At 50.9% G+C, this 18,338-nt stretch overlaps 1 protein-coding gene, 1 long non-coding RNA gene and 1 other non-coding gene across 6 annotated transcripts in view; 2 read left to right on the forward strand and 1 right to left on the reverse strand.

Annotated features, from left to right (window-relative positions):
* Window positions 1–18,338, forward strand: part of LOC138977036 (probable E3 ubiquitin-protein ligase HECTD4) — a 110,065-nt gene that overhangs the window by 43,751 nt on the left and 47,976 nt on the right. For all 4 annotated transcript variants that reach the window (XR_011459212.1, XM_070349927.1, XM_070349929.1 and 1 more), the window contains exons 43-47: window positions 376–537; window positions 8,113–8,261; window positions 9,118–9,361; window positions 16,323–16,584; window positions 17,007–17,273. Coding sequence is in view for 3 of the 4 variants with exons in the window: in XM_070349927.1 (XP_070206028.1) it covers window positions 376–537; window positions 8,113–8,261; window positions 9,118–9,361; window positions 16,323–16,584; window positions 17,007–17,273 (1,084 nt within the window). In the remaining variant the exon portion in view is untranslated. The remainder of the gene's footprint in view (window positions 1–375; window positions 538–8,112; window positions 8,262–9,117; window positions 9,362–16,322; window positions 16,585–17,006; window positions 17,274–18,338) is intronic.
* LOC138977582 (5S ribosomal RNA) lies at window positions 1,806–1,924 on the forward strand. The gene has a single exon (XR_011459380.1). It is a non-coding gene; the product is annotated as a 5S ribosomal RNA (ribosomal RNA).
* On the reverse strand, window positions 14,770–15,134 carry LOC138977081 (uncharacterized). The gene is made up of 2 exons (XR_011459233.1): window positions 15,030–15,134; window positions 14,770–14,988 (listed from the first exon to the last, which is right to left on the reverse strand). It is a non-coding gene; the product is annotated as an uncharacterized lncRNA (long non-coding RNA).

The raw sequence follows: 18,338 nt of genomic DNA on the forward strand, positions 1-18,338 counted from the left end.
GTGAAGCAAAAGATTTAAAGGAGATGGAAAGTCAAACCAAATGGTGGAGGGAAATAACTCCAATGAAAGAAAGAAGAAAATGTAGGTGAGAGAAGTGGTTAGAGGATACAATAGAACCCCTATTTTAAGACCTCACAAATCTGTGCAAATCACGTTTTAACAAGGAGAGAAATTTAACATGGAGGTACATTTACACATGCTATGAACAGAATAGCTTCAAAATCAACATCTTAAAGGGGGGGGGGGGGGAGGGGGGGGTTGTTTGTCATAAAAGGGGGGTTCCACTGTATAGTCTTTGTCTTCCACTGCAGTTATAATCTTGTCTCTAAGATCAAAGCAAACAGCCATGCTCACAGCGGTCAGTTGTTGTTGCAGTCCAAAGAGATGGTGTGGGATGTGACGCGGTCTTTCCCCCCGGTGCGCGCCTGTCTCTTCTCCCAGAGTCTGACCGTCCTCACTTTCCTGGGTGATCCCAGCGCTGGCAGCGGTCTGCCGCGCGGCACCATGGTCTTTGCCAACCAGCCCATTCCTAAAGAGGTCAGGGCAGTTTTTTCTTGACCTTTTGTACATTGTTTACCATGATATCTGGTTTGATGTTGAATAAAAAAAATAAAAAATAAATAAAGGTTAAACTATTGGAGTGTTTAATTCAGGACAAAACAAAACATTCACAAAAACTTTGACCTTTCGGCCTCTAAAGTGGACAAACAAGAGACACAACAGACTAAAATTGATGATAAACTAATGCTGTGACTTGTCTTAGAATAGTTGATGTTTCCACGATGGATGAAGCAAAATCATTTTGAGATTAACATGTCAATATAACACTTACCTCGACAGTACTATTCTTGCACATTATCTATTATAGGCCGAAAAAATTGGACAAAACGCTGAGTGGGTACAATTATCTCCCATAACCATGCGCCACCGTGGATCCCAAGCACTGTCCGAGTGCTTACCCCTTACAGGATGTAGGTGGCGCGACCTCTTTCTTTTTTCGCGCGTGTCAGACCGGCTGTGTTTCTGCTACGCTCCCGGATTATTTTGGACTAAGAGGCTCCTTTTCTGTGTGGACTATCACCTGTTGGATTATTGTGTGTTATTCCACTTCTGGCTTGAGGCTACGTTGTGTTTCCTTCAACTTGTGCCTCCGTTTTTGTGTGGCGGACTCGGCGTGCCTCCCGTCCTACTTCGTGGTGACCGGTCGTCTGCTTCTCGTTTCGCCGCATTCACTTGAGTATTGACCTAAATTTTCTTTGAATTTTGTTAATTCTCGGTCTTTAAGGGTACGTACAGGGCGAGGTAGGATGTCTCGTCCTGTTTTGGGCTCTGGTTCTACGGAACCAGAGTCTGCCGGGGGCAACCCTTCTCCGGGCGCCCAGCGTCATGTTTTACGCACGGAGAAGGGGATCTTTCGGCGCTCCGACTCTCCCTCCCCAAACGCTTTGCGTTTGCGGCGAGGGAGGGCGGAGAAAGCCTGTTTGAGCAAGCTCAATGCGAGCTTGCTCAAACAGGCTGGGCTTGAGCCTGGGACTTCGGGCGGGGCTGCGCCGTCGAAGGTTCGGGGAAGGTCGAGGGGAAAGAAAAAGCTTCTTTCTCCTTCTCCTTCAGTGGAACAGGCTTCCCCCCCTTCGACGCCGTTGTCCGGCCCTCAGTCTCAGGCTTCAGCTCCTCCCGGTTTCAAGCCTGGGGGGAAGGTTTCCTTCTCCCCCCTGGCTCGAATCCGGGGGCAGGTCGATTCCCAACCCTCTTTGGGGGTTGGTGAATCCGATCTAGGGGCTACTGGAGAGACTCAGGTTTTGACAGCCAACGGCCATACCACGTTGAAAACACCGGTTCTCGTCCGACCACCGAAGTTAAGCAACGTCGGGCCCGGTTAGTACTTGGATGGGTGACCGCCTGGGAACACCGGGTGCAGTTGGCATTAAAATCTTTCTTTTTCCGGTGCCTCTCCTGTGCCCTCCTCGGTTTCCACCGCTGTGGAAGCCAGGAGGGACACGGGTCCTCCTCTGAACTCCCTCGCTGGGTCGTCTGCTGCTGTTTTGACAGTAGTTTCGGCCTCCTGGGGGGGGAGATCGGAGGAGATGACGGGGTCTCTGAATTCCCTCCCCGCTGGGGTTGGGATGCGAATTGACCCCGTTCAGGGCGGTCCTGTGGGGGCAGGGGTTTCAGGCTTCGTGCCTACGACCACTGCTACTACGGTTCCCTCTGACGTCCGTGTGACTGGTGGCTGTCCCTCTTGAAACGCTCCGGCCGACTAGTTACTGGACGTGGAGGTGTTCGACAGAACGTGGTACTTCTGTCGAATGGTCAGGGCGACGGGAACATTGTTTCTGTTGCTCAGACCGACACCTCCGACCGGACCGTCTTGACCCCACGCCATTCCTTAGCGTCTGGTGTTCGGGTGACGGATGGTCCGGACCAAGGGTCCGGAACGTTCCAGGCTTACGGGTCGGGATCGAACCGGACCCACGGGTCCCGACTGGACTTGACCTCCGGGTTTGGTCCGGACGGGACCCATGGTACGGGACCGTACGTGCGGGACAGTACCTCTGGCCCTTGCCGGACCCCCCGGACCTACGGGTCCGGATGGTACGGTACGGGACCAGTGTTTCGGTCGGGACCGGACCACCCGACCACCTCTGTTGGTCTGGGTGGTCTGGCACCGAACCGGAACACACCGGACCTACGGGTCCGGAGGGTACGGTACCGGACCAGTGGTCCGGTCGGGACCGGACCACTCGACCAACTCTGTTGGTCCGGGTGGTCTGGCACCGAACCGGACCATGCCGGACCTACGGGTCCGGATGGTACGGTATGTCCACGTCCGGACCGAGCCACCCGAACACTTCTGTGGGTACGGATGGTTCGGTACCGAACGGGAACGGGACCTCCGGATGGTACGGGACCGGACCGAATCTACGGGTTCGGATGGTCCGGTACCGGACCACCCGACCACCTCTGTTGGTCCGGATGGTCTGTCACCGAACCGGACCATACCGGACCTACGGGTCCGGATGGTACGGTAGGTCCACGTCCGGACCGAACACTTCAGTGGGTACGGATGGTTCGGTGCCGTACGGGACCTCCGGATGGTATGGGACCGGACCACAGGACCGGAACACCGGACCACCCTACCGGATCGGTCCGGACCACCCGACCACCTCTGTTGGTCCGGATGGTCTGGCACCGAACCGGACCTACGGGTCCGGATGGTACGGTATGTCCACGTCCGGACCGAGCCACCCGAACACTTCTGTGGGTACGGGTGGTTCGGTGCCGAACGGGACCTCCGGATGGTGCGGGACCGGACCGGACCTACGGGTCCGGATGGTCCGGTGCTGGACCGGTGGTCCGGTCCGGACCGGACCACCCGACCACCTCTGTTGGTCCGGATGGTCTGGCACCGAACCGGACCATACCGGACTTACGGGTCCGGATGGTACGGTGTGTCCGGACCGAGCCACCCGAACACTTCTGTGGGTACGGATGGTTCGGTACCGAACGGGACCTCCGGATGGTACGGGACCGGACCGGAACACCAGACCGGAACACCGGACCACCCTACCGGACCGGTCCGGACCACCCGACCACCTCTGTTGGTCCGGATGGTCTGGCACCGAACCGGACCTACGGGTCCGGATGGTACGGTACGTCCACGCCCGGACCGAACCACCCGAACACTTCTGTGCGTAGGATGGTTCGGTGCCGAACAGGACCTCCGGATGGTACCGGACCTACGGGTCCGGACCTACGGGTCCGGATGGTCCGGTGCGGGACCACCCGACCACTTCTGTTGGTCTGGATGGTCTGGCACCGAACCGGACCATACCGGACCACCGGACCTACGGGTCCGGATGGTACGGTATGTCCACGTCCGGACCTAACCACCCGAACACTTCTGTGGGTACGATGGTTCGGTGCTGAACGGGACCTCCGGATGGTACGGCACCGGACCGGACCACCCTACCGGACCGGATCGGCACCCCCGACCGGACCGGACCATTTCTTTTCTGATCAGACCCGATGGGTTCCTGTTCAGTCTATAAATGGCGGGGGTTCGTTGGCTGGGCTGACCCAACAGTCGCAGGGTTGTTGTTTTTCTCCCCCTTCGGCTGCTGGAGACGTTTCGTCTTTGGGGCAGGGGTCTTCGCGGCCTCTTGCTTCTGTGGGCGTTTCTTCACAGCCTGCTTCATCGCTTTCGGCTCTTCCCCCTCAAGCTCCCTACACTCCTGCTTTTGAGGAGTTGTCGGGAAGTGAAGAGGAGAGTGAGTCGGAGGACGATAGGGAGGAGGATCAGGGTCGCCCTGAGGTTAACACTGAACCTCTACCCTTGCCGGTTTCTGATGGAACTTCCGAAGCTATGCTTCGTACTTTCCAACAGTACATGACAGACATCACGCGGCGTCTTGACGTCACGGATGCCTCTCTTAAGCGTCTGTCGTCTAGTGTTGACACACAGGACGTGGACCCGGGGTCTGAGGACGAGAGGCAGGAGGCTCGTCCTCGCACAGCTAGAAGGACGTTTGAACAGTTTCAGGACGTCCTTCCCTGAGACGCCCTCTCGTCCTTTGAGTCCGCTTCGGCCCGGGCGCGGGAGGCTCACGCCGCGTCTGCCGGCGGCTCGTTTTATGAACGATCCGGCCGCCGGCAATTCGCGTTCCACCCTAGTCTAAGTGCCACGGTGGAAGCGGCAGCACATCGCCTGAGGAGTACAGATTCACGTGCAAACGCGACCTATGTTCCTCGGGAGGACGCGGGTTCAGTGCCATGCTTTCCTTCGGGAGGCGCACCTCCACTGTTTCCTCGTGTCCAATCTGTTTCGTCCCTCCCTTTTCCCTTTGACTCTCGAACTCTCCCTTTCCAGACTTCGAGTGTTTAGGGTGGGGCTGACGGTGATGTGTTCGTTGGGGAGGTGCCTTCGGTCAAGAAGGTGGAACTGAGCTCTGCTTCGTTCCACAATCTTGAGGCCACCGTTTCTTCCACAGTCGAGGCCCAATCACAGGCCTTGACATGGATGAGCACGCTGTCCACACTGTTGGACCCTCCCAATCGGGCAGAGTCCGATTCCACTCGGGTCCTTGACACGGTTCGAGTGGATCGGGCTTTGCATGCCGTGCGATCGTGCGTGACGTCTGCGGCAGAATTGGCCATTGGAACACGGGTCCACTTTATTGGCCCTGTTCCGTGATCATTTTCTGCCTACTTCTATAGTGCCTCCGGATATGAGGAAGAGTCTGAGGAACACGTTTCCTCAGCCTTCTTCCCTCTTTCATCCGGACACTGTTCGTTCTGTGGTGGAGTCCACACGCCAGAGGAACACTGATTCTCTGATGGTTGGCCTCGCTGCTTCGGCGACGGCGGCGGGGAGTAAGAGAAGTGCTACAGTCACCTCCAGCTCCCAGCCTCAGAAGAAGAAGAAGAAGCCAGTTTCACTGCCTCCTTCTTCCTCCTCTTAGACGCCTGTTGCGTTCCCAAGCAAGACGAAGGGTGCTCAGACAGGTAAGGGGAAGCAGCACCACCAGGGGGGGTGGTCGCAAGCCTGCGCCTGCCCGCCAGCAGAATTTTCAGTGAGTCCCGGCCCTACGTTGACGCCCCCTCAAGTTGCCCCTCTTTCGTCCGGCGGTTCCCTTTTTTCGGGCCCGCGGCATGTGGGGCAGACTGGTCTCCAACCAGTTTTTCTTGAGGGTGGTGTGGTCGGGGTTTTCTCTACCGCTGTCGTCACAACCTCCATTGTCCGCTCTACCTTGGACGTTCCCCCCTCCTCGAGAGCCTGCCAGATGGCAGGCTCTTCAGGACGAGGTGAACTCGTTGGTCGAGAAGAAGGCGGTCTACCCCCTTTCTCAGCCTTCTCTGGGGTTCTGCTCCCGCCTGTTCACCGTCCCCAAAAAGGACGGCCGGTTCAGGCCGGTGTTGGACCTCTCCACCTTGAACTTGTACCTTCACAGGTGCAAGTTCAAGATGGAAACCCCTTCGTCGGTCCGGTTGGCCATCCGGCCAAACGATTGGGCCATGTCTGGGACCTCCAGGATGCTTACTTCCACATCCTGGTGGCCCCGGGGTACCGACATCTGCTCCGGTTCGTTTGGGAGGGCACGGTGTTCGAGTTTCGGGCCCTCCCATTCGGCCTGTCCTTGGCCCCTCTGATTTTCAACGGGGACAACAACACCACATGCTTAGCTTACCTTCGCCACCAGGGGGGCACCAATTCTCGGTCCCTCTCCCTGTTGGCGGAGGAGATTCTGCTCTGGTGCCAGACCAATCAGGTCCGGATGTCAGTCCAGTTCGTTCCGGGGAAACTGAACGCCCTGGCCGACATTCTCAGTCGGGGCGATCAGGTTCTCTCCACAGAATGGACCATCGCTCACAACGTTCTACAGCGTCTGTGGGCAAGGTGGGACCGTCCTCTGATCGATCTGTTCGTAACTCGATTCAGCGCTCGGCTTCCCAGGTACGTCAGCCCCTTTCGAGACATGAATGCGTTCCACTTGGACGCATTCACTCTCTTGTGGAGGCTCCTCGATGCTTACGCCTATCCCCCGACATCTCTGATTCCGAGGGTGCTGGCAAAATATCTGCAGGAACGACCAAGACTGATTTTGGTCGCGCCTTACTGGCCAACAGCTCCGTGGTTTCCAGATCTTCGCGGTCTCACCCACGTAGACCCTCTACCTCTGGATCTGGACGGGGGAGGTCTGCTCCAGCCTCGATCATGCCTCCCTCATCCACGTCCAGAGAGTCTGTGCTTGACCGCATGGCTCTTGTGCGCTCCAAACTGCTTGCACTAGGATTGCACAAGAGTTCAGTAGAGTTTTCCTTGAACGCTAAGAGGCGATCAACTAATCAGCTCTACGACTTACGCTGGAGAGCTTGGGCCACCTTCGCCTTGTCCAAGGGGATAAAGCCGCTTTATCCCTCAACACAGGACTTGGCCAACTTCCTGGTGGAAGTGTATCAAAAGAAGAGTCTTTCTTCTAAGACTCTTCTTGGATACAGATCTGCCATCGCTTCCACGATTGCGGCCGCTACTGGTCGCAGAACTGAACACTTGATCAGGTCCTCCCTCATCGCTAATGTCCTTTCGGGTATTAGCAATGCAGCGGTGTCTAAACCTCGGGTTTCATTTCCCAAGGGGGATGTCTTTCTGGTCCTCAAACTCCTGCGTAGCAATGAGTTTGAACCCCTGGCAGGCATCAGTATCAAGTTGCTGATTTTTAAGACTAATTGTTCCTCATCGCTTTAGCCACTTGCCGTAGACTCAGTGGTATTCAAGCTTTGAGTGGCCTGGACTTTGACATTGAGTTCACCACACAGCAGTGGTTGCTAGCATGGTCACGTCAGTCTAAGGTATGTTTCTTGGGTATATTTTCTTTTACGGTAGTACTGTTCGAAAATTGCCTGGGTATCTTAATCCTTGGATTTAAGTGATTTTGATTAAGGAGTTTAATACTCTACATATCACCCTCACACCACTCTGGTATTCTGTGCAAGAATAGTACTGTCGAGGTAAGTGTTATATTGACTGTAAGGCTTCTTTTTAAGCCTACTGTCTATATGATACTTACCGAGACAGTACTATTAGAGTTTCCCTCCCGCCTCCCCTCTTGATATGTTATGGGCTTTTTGAGGGTCTGCAGCTCATAAAGAAAGAGGACGCGCCACCTACATCCTGTAAGGGGTAAGCACTCGGACAGTGCTTGGGATCCACGGTGGCGCATGGTTATGGGAGATAATTGTACCCACTCAGCGTTTTGTCCAATTTTTTCGGCCTATAATAGATAATGTGCAAGAATAGTACTGTCTCGGTAAGTATCATATAGACAGTAGGCTTAAAAAGAAGCCTTACAGTTTAGGCTAAATCAGCTTATTGGAATGTATGGTTAAAGTGGTCTTTATTGACATTCAGTGTTCTGTGGCTACAGTAAAAATTAAAGTGTGCTATGATCATACATGTTTCTTTTAGACTGCAACCTCAGGAGATCAGGAGATTTATTTTATTTTTAAAAGCAAAGTTTCTGATGTATTGAAAACAGGACACCACCATATAAGATGATGACATAAGGAAGCTAAGTGTGAAACAGTTTGCGTAGTTTAATTTCTGTGCACATTCAGGCCCCCACGTTCTACTGGGAGCTGGAGATCTGTTCGTTTGGTGAAGCACATGACGACAGCTCAGCAGTGGTGTCCTTTGGCTTTGCACCCCAGGCAGAGAAAAAGGATGGGGCCTGGACAAACCCCGTGGGAACCTGTCTCTTCCTCAAGTAAGTTCACACTCTACTTTTTTTTACAAGCAGAAGGTCAGCTGTATTCCTTGCTCTTTTCATTTACTTTTTGAGTCACTTGAGAAAAAGTGACTCTATGTAATCGGTCAGTGTTAGTCTGTCCGGCCGGCCGTCCGTAGACACCACCTTAACGTTGGACTTTTCTCGGAAACTATCAAAGCGATCGGGCTCATATTTTGTTTAGTCGTGACCTCCAATGACCTCTACACTTTAACGATGGTTTCGTTGACCTTTGACCTTTTTCAAGGTCACAGGTCAGCGTCAAAGGAAAAATTAGACATTTTATATCTTTGACAAAGTTCATCGGATGTGATTGAAACTTTGTAGGATTATTCTTTACATCAAAGTATTTACATCTGTAGCCTTTTACGAACGTTATCAGAAAAACAAGGGAGATAACTAGCCTTTTCTGTTCGGCAACACACAACTTAACGTTGGGCTTTTCTCGGAAACTATAAAAGTGACCGGGCTCAAATTTTATGTGAACGTGACTCATTGTGTTGTGAATAGCAATTTCTTCCTGTCCATCTGATGCCTCATATAATATTCAGAACTGCGAAAGTGACTCGATCGAGCGTTTGCTCTTCTTGTTACTTTAAATTTTTTGTATTATATATATAGTTTTCTCTCGTAGGGTTTGAAAAAATCGGATTCCTGTGTCTTTTCCACTCTGGACATATTTTTAAAAAAAAGCATATAAAGTAGTCATCTTGAAACTGTTAGTAATGAAACAACACCATTGGAAATGTTTTACGAATGTGTACTTCCCCTGAAAAAGTTGAATTGTACCGCTTTAGTATGAGCACTGTAAGGAATGTTGATGTATTTGTTGAAGCAATGGCAAAGCGGTGCATTACAACGGCACCAGCCTGCTACAGTGGCGCAGTGTTCGCCTGGACGTGACTCTGGGTGTGGGAGACGTGGCCGGCATTGGCTGGGAGCGCTCCACAGAACAGATTCAAGGTGGAATAGCTGTACCCAAGGGTACCGTCTTCTTCACGTTTCGTGGACAGAGACTGGCTGCCACCCTGGACAATGTGGCTGGTGCCATGTACCCTGTGGTGCAGATACAGAAAAAGGTGGGCTGGACTTCTTTGGTGTGTTTCATGTTCACAGTTTAGGCTAGTCCTGCATGTATCATCGGTCATTGATGAATGAATATTTAAAATGACTGATGAAGTAGTTTGTCAAATGATTCTTTACATTTCAGATATGCTGGTCAAGAGTATAGTGAACAGCAGCATTGTTTTTGCAGTGGACAAGTTGTTTGCATGATTAATCAGTCAAATAGCCTATTTTGTGCTGCCAAATTCCTCTCTCTTGGGATGTTATCTTTGCTAAGTTGCCTGGTAAGGTAAGGTTGTTGCAATCAGATCTTTCTTGCATATTTTTTGCTTATGCAAGTGTGTGAAGTAATCAATGATTAAATTACATATTCTTACCGCAATTCTCATAAATGAATTGACTTCAATCTCACATGCTAGATGTCGAAACACTACTCAAATTACCTGCCCTTGAAAGGGTGGTAACCAAGCTAAAAAACAGACGCCATAGCCGTTGCTATGCCCTGAACCCACTTGGTTACCCATAACTCCCCGCGCACCACGTGAGCGCCGGCATCCGGAATAATCATTCTCGACTTTCGACGACACACGTCAGACGTGCGTAATTCGACTGCTCACTTGGCTTTCCCTAGCCCTCGTCTTTGTGACGATACGGGCTTGGGGGGCCTTTACCTGTTCGCCTTTCTTTTGGTGAGACCTGTCCTTTTTATTGAATTGAATTGTTGTTTGTTAGCTGCTTGTTTACAGCTGCTTCAGAAATTTACTTTTCTGGTGGACTACGATTTTTGGCTATTTACAAGATGGCCGATAGTAAGCAGTAACTTAGTGCGAGGCAGGAAGTGAATAAGGCTGCTAGCCCTATTTAGAAACCTCTGTGCGGGTTGTCAACCCTTCAAGTAGTACTTCTTTTGTAGTAGCTATTCGTGCGGATAAGGTTTCGTTTTTTCTTCCCAGCCCGCCTCTCCTCTTAAGGAGAACCAGTCAGCGTCTTCCACTTTCGGGGGACTTAACGATGAAATATGTGTTTATTTCTCAGCTGTTTTAGGTACGATCGGCCCGCCCACTGTGGCGGCGTACTCCTTGGCAGCTTCACATTGTGGTCTGGTGTAAATGGCCAAATCGGTTCAGCCCTTTTTTGCCTCTGGTGGCTCTGGGTTGTTCGCAAGCACCCTCTCCTTTCAGGAAGGGGGGCCTGCTCCCTACCTGGCTCTGACCACTCTGATTACCTCCGGTATTTCTCAGTGCGTTGGGGGATGGGGGGGGGGGGGGTGTTCTTGCTTCGCACCGTGGTCTGGTGCAAATGGCCAGTTCGGTTCAGCCCTTTCTGCCTCTGGTAGTACTGGGTTGTTCACGAGCACTCTCTCCGTAGGGAGAGGGGGCCTGCTCCCCGCCTGTCTCTGCCCGCTCTCCTTGCTTTTAGCACAGCTGAGTCGGGCATGCAGCCCCCTTACCGTTTGGAAGGGGGAGTGGGGGGGCACGGTAAGTCACAGCCTGGGCTGGTTCCCACTCTGCCTCAATGGGGGCAGGGGGCTGTGTCAGTGGCCCACCCTTTCCCGCCCTCCGGGCAGGATCGGGTGGGCGCTGTTGGACTGTCTTCTCAGTCTTTGCCTCTATTGTCCTCGCCCGTCAACCGCCCCCCTCCCCCCTCGGGGTGGGTGGGCAGTGGGGGTACAGGACTCTAGCAGGTGGACGGGTGGGGGCGGCTGTGTTCGGTCTCGTCTCTCACTCCGTCTTACCCCTCTCGGGGGTCATTTTTCTGCTGTGACGGGCCACATCCCTCCCCACGCGGGTGGCGGGGTGGCTCAAACTAGTCAGACTGGTTTTGTTGACTGGGGCCAGCCTCCTGCACAGTCGCAGCGGTTTATTTCCCGGAAGGGGTGGTGGATTCAGACCAAGGTGTCTCTTTCCCCCCTTCTGCTGCGGATGACTTTCGGCCTTAGCGGGTGGACTCACAATCTTTTCGATTTGTAGAGTCTCCCGCCGTGGCTTACCACATGTCACAACTTTTGGCTAGGCATGCTCCTCAGGGGAGCGGTCTTTCGCCTACTCCTTTGCCGCTGTTGCATGCGCATGGTCCAGCGCCTCCTTCTGCTAAGCCTGTGGCTGGCTTCAAGTGCACAGACCACTTCTTTTTCTCCATTGGCGCAGAAGAAGGTGGACTGGAGCGTCAAGTCTAGGAATTTTATTCAGACTTTTGCTTTGCCAAGGGCAACGTTCCCGATTCTGTCGGAGTTTGTTGCCTTGTTGCCCAAACAACTTTCAGCAAAAGAGGGAGGTCGACTCTGATTCTTCTCTCCCCTCTCTGGAGGAGATGGGTAGGCTTGATCTGTCAGACCTCTTCTTTGCACTCGGACGCTTCTCTAACTAAAGGGAAAGCTCACAGCGGGCGGGCTTGGCTGTCCGCTCTCGGCTTTGTCTGGTATAACAAAGAAAAGCTCACAGCGGGCGGGCTTGACTGACCGGTCTCGGTTTTGTCTCGTATCCCCGTTCGCCCTCCTCGGCAGGGCGCTGTACCAAATACCCACCCCTCTCCCCCCTCGGGGAAGGTTAGCGGTGTGGTTTGTTGGGCAGACAAAGCTCGCTTTCACTCGCACTCTTGGCATGTATATCAATTGGAGTTTTAGTGCGCTGCCTCCCCCGTATCCCCGCCTTGGTGTTTTGACGCAGCGGCGGGTGGGGATTAGGACTCCGTTGTGCAGGAGGAAGAGTGTTAGCGCATGTCACAACTTTTGGCTAGGCATGCTCCCCAGGGGAGCGGTCTTTTGCCTACTCCTTTGCCGCTGGTGCATGCGCATGGTCCAGCGCCGCCTTCTGCTAAAGCCGTGGTTGGCTTCAGGTACCTAGACCACTTCTTTTTCTCCATTGGTGCAGAAGAAGGTGGACTGGAGCGTCTAGGAATTTTATTCAGACTTTTGCTTTGCCAAGGGCAACGTTCCCGATTCTGTCGGAGTTTGTTGCCTTGTTGCCCAAACAACCCTCAGCAAAAGAGGGAAGTCGACTCTGATTCTTCTCTCCCCTCTCTGGAGGAGATGGGTGGGCTTGTTCTTTCAGACCTCTTCTTTGCACTTGGACGCTTCTCTACTAAAGGGAAAGCTCACAGTGGGCGGGCTTGGCTGTCCGCTCTCGGCTTTGTCTGGTATAACAAAGAAAAGCTCACAGCGGGCGGACTTGACTGACCAGTCTCGGTTTTGTCTCGTATCCCCGTTCGCCCTCCTTCTCGGCAGGGCGCTGTACCAAATACCCACCCCTCTCCCCCCTCGGGGCAGGTTAGTGGTGTGGTTTGTTGGGCAGACAAAGCTTGCTTTCACTCGCACTCCTGGCATGTATATCAATTGGAGTTTTAGTGCTGCCTCCCCCGTCTCCCCGCCTTGGTGTTTTGACACAGCGGCGGGTGGGGATTAGGACTCCGTTGTGCAAGAGGAAGACCGGTAGCGCTGCCTACGCTAGTAGGCTCGCTATGTAAAGCGACTGTTGGGGCAGCTTAATATTTCCTGGAAGGGGTGGCGGATTCAGAGCATGGTGTTTCTCTTCCCCCCCCCCCCCCCCCCCCAAAATTCGAGCTGTCCCCATCCCAGAGTTTTTCTACCTGGGCATGTCGTTCGACACTTTCTCTTGGAAGGTTCGTCCTTCACAGGAGAGAATAGAGAGTCTTTAGGCTCTTATCACTGCCAGGCTGGCATGACAGCAGAGGCCTTAGCATCAATCCTCTGTCAGATGGAATCGATGGCCATGCTGTTCCCTCTAGGGCATTACCCTAGCTTTGCCCCCTCCGGACTTAGACCACTTCATGGATGCGTCTCTGTCCGGATGGGGAGTCTACTTTGGCAATCACAGTCTTGGGGCTGTGGACGTAGACTCAACTCCTTTGGCATCTCAATTGCCCGGAGTTAGGAGCAGTAGCTCTCAGTCTACTAGCCTTTCTCTTTGGCTATATGCAGGCATGTCCGGTTGCATACGGACAATACTTCTGTTGCTGTCTAGGTGGACGAGCAGGGAGGAGCAAGTTCTCGCTCCCTGTCAGACAGAGTTTACGGGATTCTGATTTGGTGCCTTTCACACCAAATCAATATCTCAGGGAAATATCTCCCGGGCCGGCTCAATAATCTGGCCGACTCGCTCAGCAGGACCTCTCAGGGCTTGCACATGGGTGGGCCTTCTGCATACAGGGCTGGAGTTTGTGCTGTTTTGTGTTACAGATCGTGGGCTATGACTCTGGTCTGGGTGCATGAAGCACATAGGTCCTCCACTTTCTCTGTGTATGCCCCTCATTGGCCTTCTTGGCAAATTGGTGTATAGAGCGGGGGTGCAACTCCTTAGCGCCCCGCTCTCAATCACCTCTGTTTCTTATTGGCTCTGGGCAGCTTGGCCTCTTCTCTGAGGTTCCGGCGTCTCGGCAATGTCAGCTACTTTGAAACAAATAGGCCTCTCTATCGATGTTCATGGCGCTTTTTCGGGCATGATCAAAGGACCTTGTTTTAAGAGGTTTAGAGGCGTACCCCTGTTCCTTTTTGGGATTTGTTTCTAGTTTTGGGATGGTTGCGTTCTTTGGCATTTTGAGCCCTTACTCTCGGCCCGTTTTCTAGGCTTAACGCGTAGAACTTTGTTCCTCTTACTCTGGGCCTCAGCCCCGAAGGGTAATGAGTCCCATGCGCTATTGGGGTTACCGGAGGATGTAGCCTTGGAACATCAGACCTGCCTACTCTCCCGAAAAATTCGGGAGACTCCCGATTTATGTCTGTTACTTCCGACCTCCCGATTAGACTTTGAATTCTCCCGATTTCATCAATGAATCCTGTAAAAAAAAAAAAAAACGAAATTTGTTCTGTGTTGTACATGGTTTGGGCTTTTAGACGCCTGGGCTGAGTACAGCTTCCGGTGCCGCCAAGCGTTTTTGCTTCGGCTGTTATGATTGATTTACTCAGATACAACGACCAATCGCTAAGCTTGACTTGCGAAGCTCTGTTGACGCGGATTGTCGCGATGGCAGGTAAAGAAGCTGAGAAACGTCTGCATGAGACAGACGACGAATCGACAGCACCATTTGAGCATCAGCAGAAAGTGAAATCGAAGAAATACATGCAGAAGTGGAAAGACGAGTACTATAAGTTGGAAAACATGGAGAAGTCTACGAAAGGCCCCCATTTTGCTCATTGCGGCGTCTGCCACCGGGATTTCTCGATATCCCACGGCGGTAGAAACGATTGTTCATATATTGGTATTGAATTCCTTACGTTTGTTCTCACCTGCACCAATCAGTATTACTTTTTCTTCTCTGTGAAATATGGCCCTGTTGAGAGTAAATGTATTCATTTTGAATCCAAGAGCTGGCAAAATAAATCTAGTCATATATTTCTTGAATGACCTTGTTTTCATCTGTATGAATTGGGTTTTCCTGGAGTGAAAAGTCACTAAAATATGTTCACATATTTTATCTGCCTGTCCCATGCTGTCTTTTTCAAGCCATTGCTTAATACATACACTTGATGTAGATGTGATTACAACTGCCAGGCCAGTCATATGAGCTGTCTTCTCAAAGAAAACCAAGCTCTGTTATAGTTTTATTGTACTTTTCATAGCTTTTCAAAAAGGCATATCCCATTTATTTGGTGTTAGGAAAGGCCTCAAAATACACTTTATAAATCCTTAAAACCATTTTCGGTCGGGGGGCTTTGCCCCCCTGAACCCCCCACCAGGGCGTTGCCCCTGGACCCCACCGGGGCCTTGGCGGCCCCTGGACCCCGGCCAGCTTTGGAGGATCTCCCTAATTTACCTTTGGGGGGGTAGGCAGGTCTGGAACATAATTATTCCGTTTTTCACGGCTTTTTGGCCAGATTTCTTTGAATCAGAAACCTGGTCAATCTCCTCTGGTATTTGATTCCCTCCTCTCGGGAGGATTCTCGCTCTGGGCGATTTGGATTTTCTATCTGTCTGGGTAGAGCTTTAAAATCATTTCTAACTTGCGCTAAGTCAATTGGAACTAAGAGCCCAAAGCTCATGTTCTTATCTCTTTACACTATAGGTGAAAGAGACTTCTCTTAATTGACTCTCACAAGAGGTGTTGCTACTTTCATAGGACAGTCCTATGAGTGGTGGCCTTTTGAACACAGGGGGCGGGAGGGGCGGGGAGGGGCAGGGGGGGTGGGGGGGGGGGCGTTCAGTCCTCTCTCTGTCCTCTATAGGGGTTCTTTCTTTGTGTGGCATTCCAGTCGCTTAGGCGAAGTTTTGCCATCTTCTCTTTGGAGGTGTGATGACGTGTTCGTTAATTTTTACCTCCTGGACATCTCCTGCTCTTGACTTGATGAGGCCTTTTCTTTGCCCTCTTTAGTTTCTGCAGGACAGGTTCTTTCAGGGACATGATTAAGTCCCTCCTCCTTTAGGAGCAATCTGCATTTATGAGAATTGCGGTAAGAATATGTAATTTAATCGAAAATTTCAATAATAAATTTTCATTTGATTAATATACTTACCCAATTCTCATAGTTAATACCCTCCCATCCATCCCCGCTACTTAATTTCCTACGGGTTTTTGAGAAGTCGAGAATGATTATTCCGGATGCCGGCGCTCACGTGGTGCGCGGGGGGTTATGGGTAACCAAGTGGGTTCAGGGCATAGCAACGGCTATGGCGTCTGTTTTTTAGCTTGGTTACCACCCTTTCAAGGGCAGGTAATTTGAGTAGTGTTTCGACATCTAACATGTGAGATTGAAGTCAATGCATTTATGAGAATTGGGTGAGTATATTAATCAAATAACAATTTATTATTGAAATTTAAAAGTTTCGATTTTGGTCATGCATCTTTAGGCATGACTGATAATTGTCTTTTCGATGTGGACAGTATTTCATCTTTCGGTTGTGTAAAAGTTTTTGACTGTCTTGCAAAGCTTCAACACTGGTCCCACAGAAGGCACTGCTTTTGGACATTCATTGTTTGTGAATGAAATAGTTGACAGTAGTGATCATTCTAATAATTCCACAGAACTGTCGTGTGAAGGCCAACTTTGGCACTCGCCCCTACGCCTACGCGGAAGGCCAGCAGCACAGAGATGCAGCAGAGGCAGCCAATGACGTGATGCGAGACATCCGAGAGTCGTTCGGCCACCTGCCTTTCCACTGCGTGTCAGACAGCGACAGTGACAGCAATGAAGTTGGTGCCGGAGGCTCACTGTCTGAATCACGAGACAACCGCACACCGCCTCGAGCGCCTTGCAAGACTGCTGTAGCACCACCGGCTTTGAAGGGTGACACTTCTTGTCCACTGCTCTAGTCTGTTACTGTCTTATTCTTGCTGGCTTTGTCTTCCGTCATCTGTGTCTCATAGTTTGTGTTTTGAAGTCTGTAGTTTATCTGTGCAGGATGATAAGTACGAAATAGGTTGTTGAATAGGGAACCTAAGAAGATTTTAATTGCATGGAGTGCTTGAAGTTGCCTTACTTTCTCTTATGTAGAATCTGAAGCTCATGGTACGCTAGCTTACCTGCTTGTGTCAATATAAGTATCCCTGAAAACAAGAATCAAATGAGAGTTAAGGTTTTGATCCACACTGCCAGCAGTCATTTTCTCACAGTACCCTGCTCTACCTGGTTACAATAGCTTTGTGCAAATAAGGCCCCAAGTCTCAGAGGTATTGTTTTAATAAAGAAAGGATAACTTCCTCTTGCAGACTACGACAGCAGCCAGTGCCTGCAGTACACCCGCCTGCCAAGCTACGACAACTTTGTGCTGACGGGGCCCAACGCCCAGCTGCAGGCCAGCACAGAGGAGGACTCTGACGAGGAACAGGTGGTGGACGACTCAGCCATGGAGGACCACTACGCCTTGCTGGTCAAGGCCTGGGAACAGCGAGTCTTCCCCGTCATCCGACGACGCTTCCGTAACGAGGCCGAGAGAAAGGACGGGCTGGAGCAGATCCGAGGAGCCCTGCAGCTAGGTGAGTAAGGCAGAATTAGTTAGTTAGTTGTGTTTTTACATTTAGTCAAGTTTTGACTAAATGTTTTAACATAGAGGGGGGAATCGAGACGAGGGTCGTGGTGTATGTGTGTCTGTCTGTCTGTCTGTCTGTCTGTCTGTCTGTCTGTCTGTCTGTCTGTCTGTGTGTGTAGAGCGATTCAGACTAAACTACTGGACCGATCTTTATGAAATTTTACATGAGAGTTCCTGGGTATGATATCCTCAGACGTTTTTTTCATTTTTTTGATAAATGTCTTTGATGACGTCATATCCGGCTTTTCGTGAAAGTTGAGGCGGCACTGTCACGCTCTCATTTTTCAACCAAATTGGTTGAAATTTTGGTCAAGTAATCTCCGACGAAGCCCGGACTTCGGTATTGCATTTCAGCTTGGTGGCTTAAAAATTAATTAATGACTTTGGTCATTAAAAATCTGAAAATTGTAATTAAAATTATTTTTTTATTAAACGATCCAAAAACAATTTCATCTTATTCTTCTCTTCGTCATTTTCTGATTCCAAAAACATATAGATATGTTATATTTGGATTAAAAACAAGCTCTGAAAATTAAAAATATAAAAATTATGATCAAAATTAAATTTCCGAAATCGATTCAAAAACTATTTCATCTTATTCCTTGTCGGTTCCTGATTCCAAAAACATATGATATGTTTGGATTAAAAACACGCTCAGAAAGTTAAAACGAAGAGAGGTACAGTAAAGCGTGCTATGAAGCACAGCGCAATCGCTACCGCACCAAACAGGCTCGTCACTTTCACTGCCTTTTGCACTAGCGGCGGACTACGTTCAGTTTCATTCTGTGAGTTCCACAGCTTGACTAAATGTAGTAATTTCGCCTTACGCGACTTGTTTGTTTGTCTCTTCAGCAGATATTGCTATCCTAGACCTATGCAAGTTTGTTTCCTTTCTCAGTTCACAGAGTAATGCAGAAAGAGGTGGAGATTTTCTGTGAAAAGGTGTTTATGGTATTGATAATGGTATGGTTTGCCCTCTTTCATTACGATGCTATGGTATTTCTGTGGGTCT

This window comes from Littorina saxatilis, linkage group LG9 (genome assembly GCF_037325665.1).
Source record: "Littorina saxatilis isolate snail1 linkage group LG9, US_GU_Lsax_2.0, whole genome shotgun sequence".
Classification (NCBI taxonomy): domain Eukaryota; kingdom Metazoa; phylum Mollusca; class Gastropoda; order Littorinimorpha; family Littorinidae; genus Littorina; species Littorina saxatilis.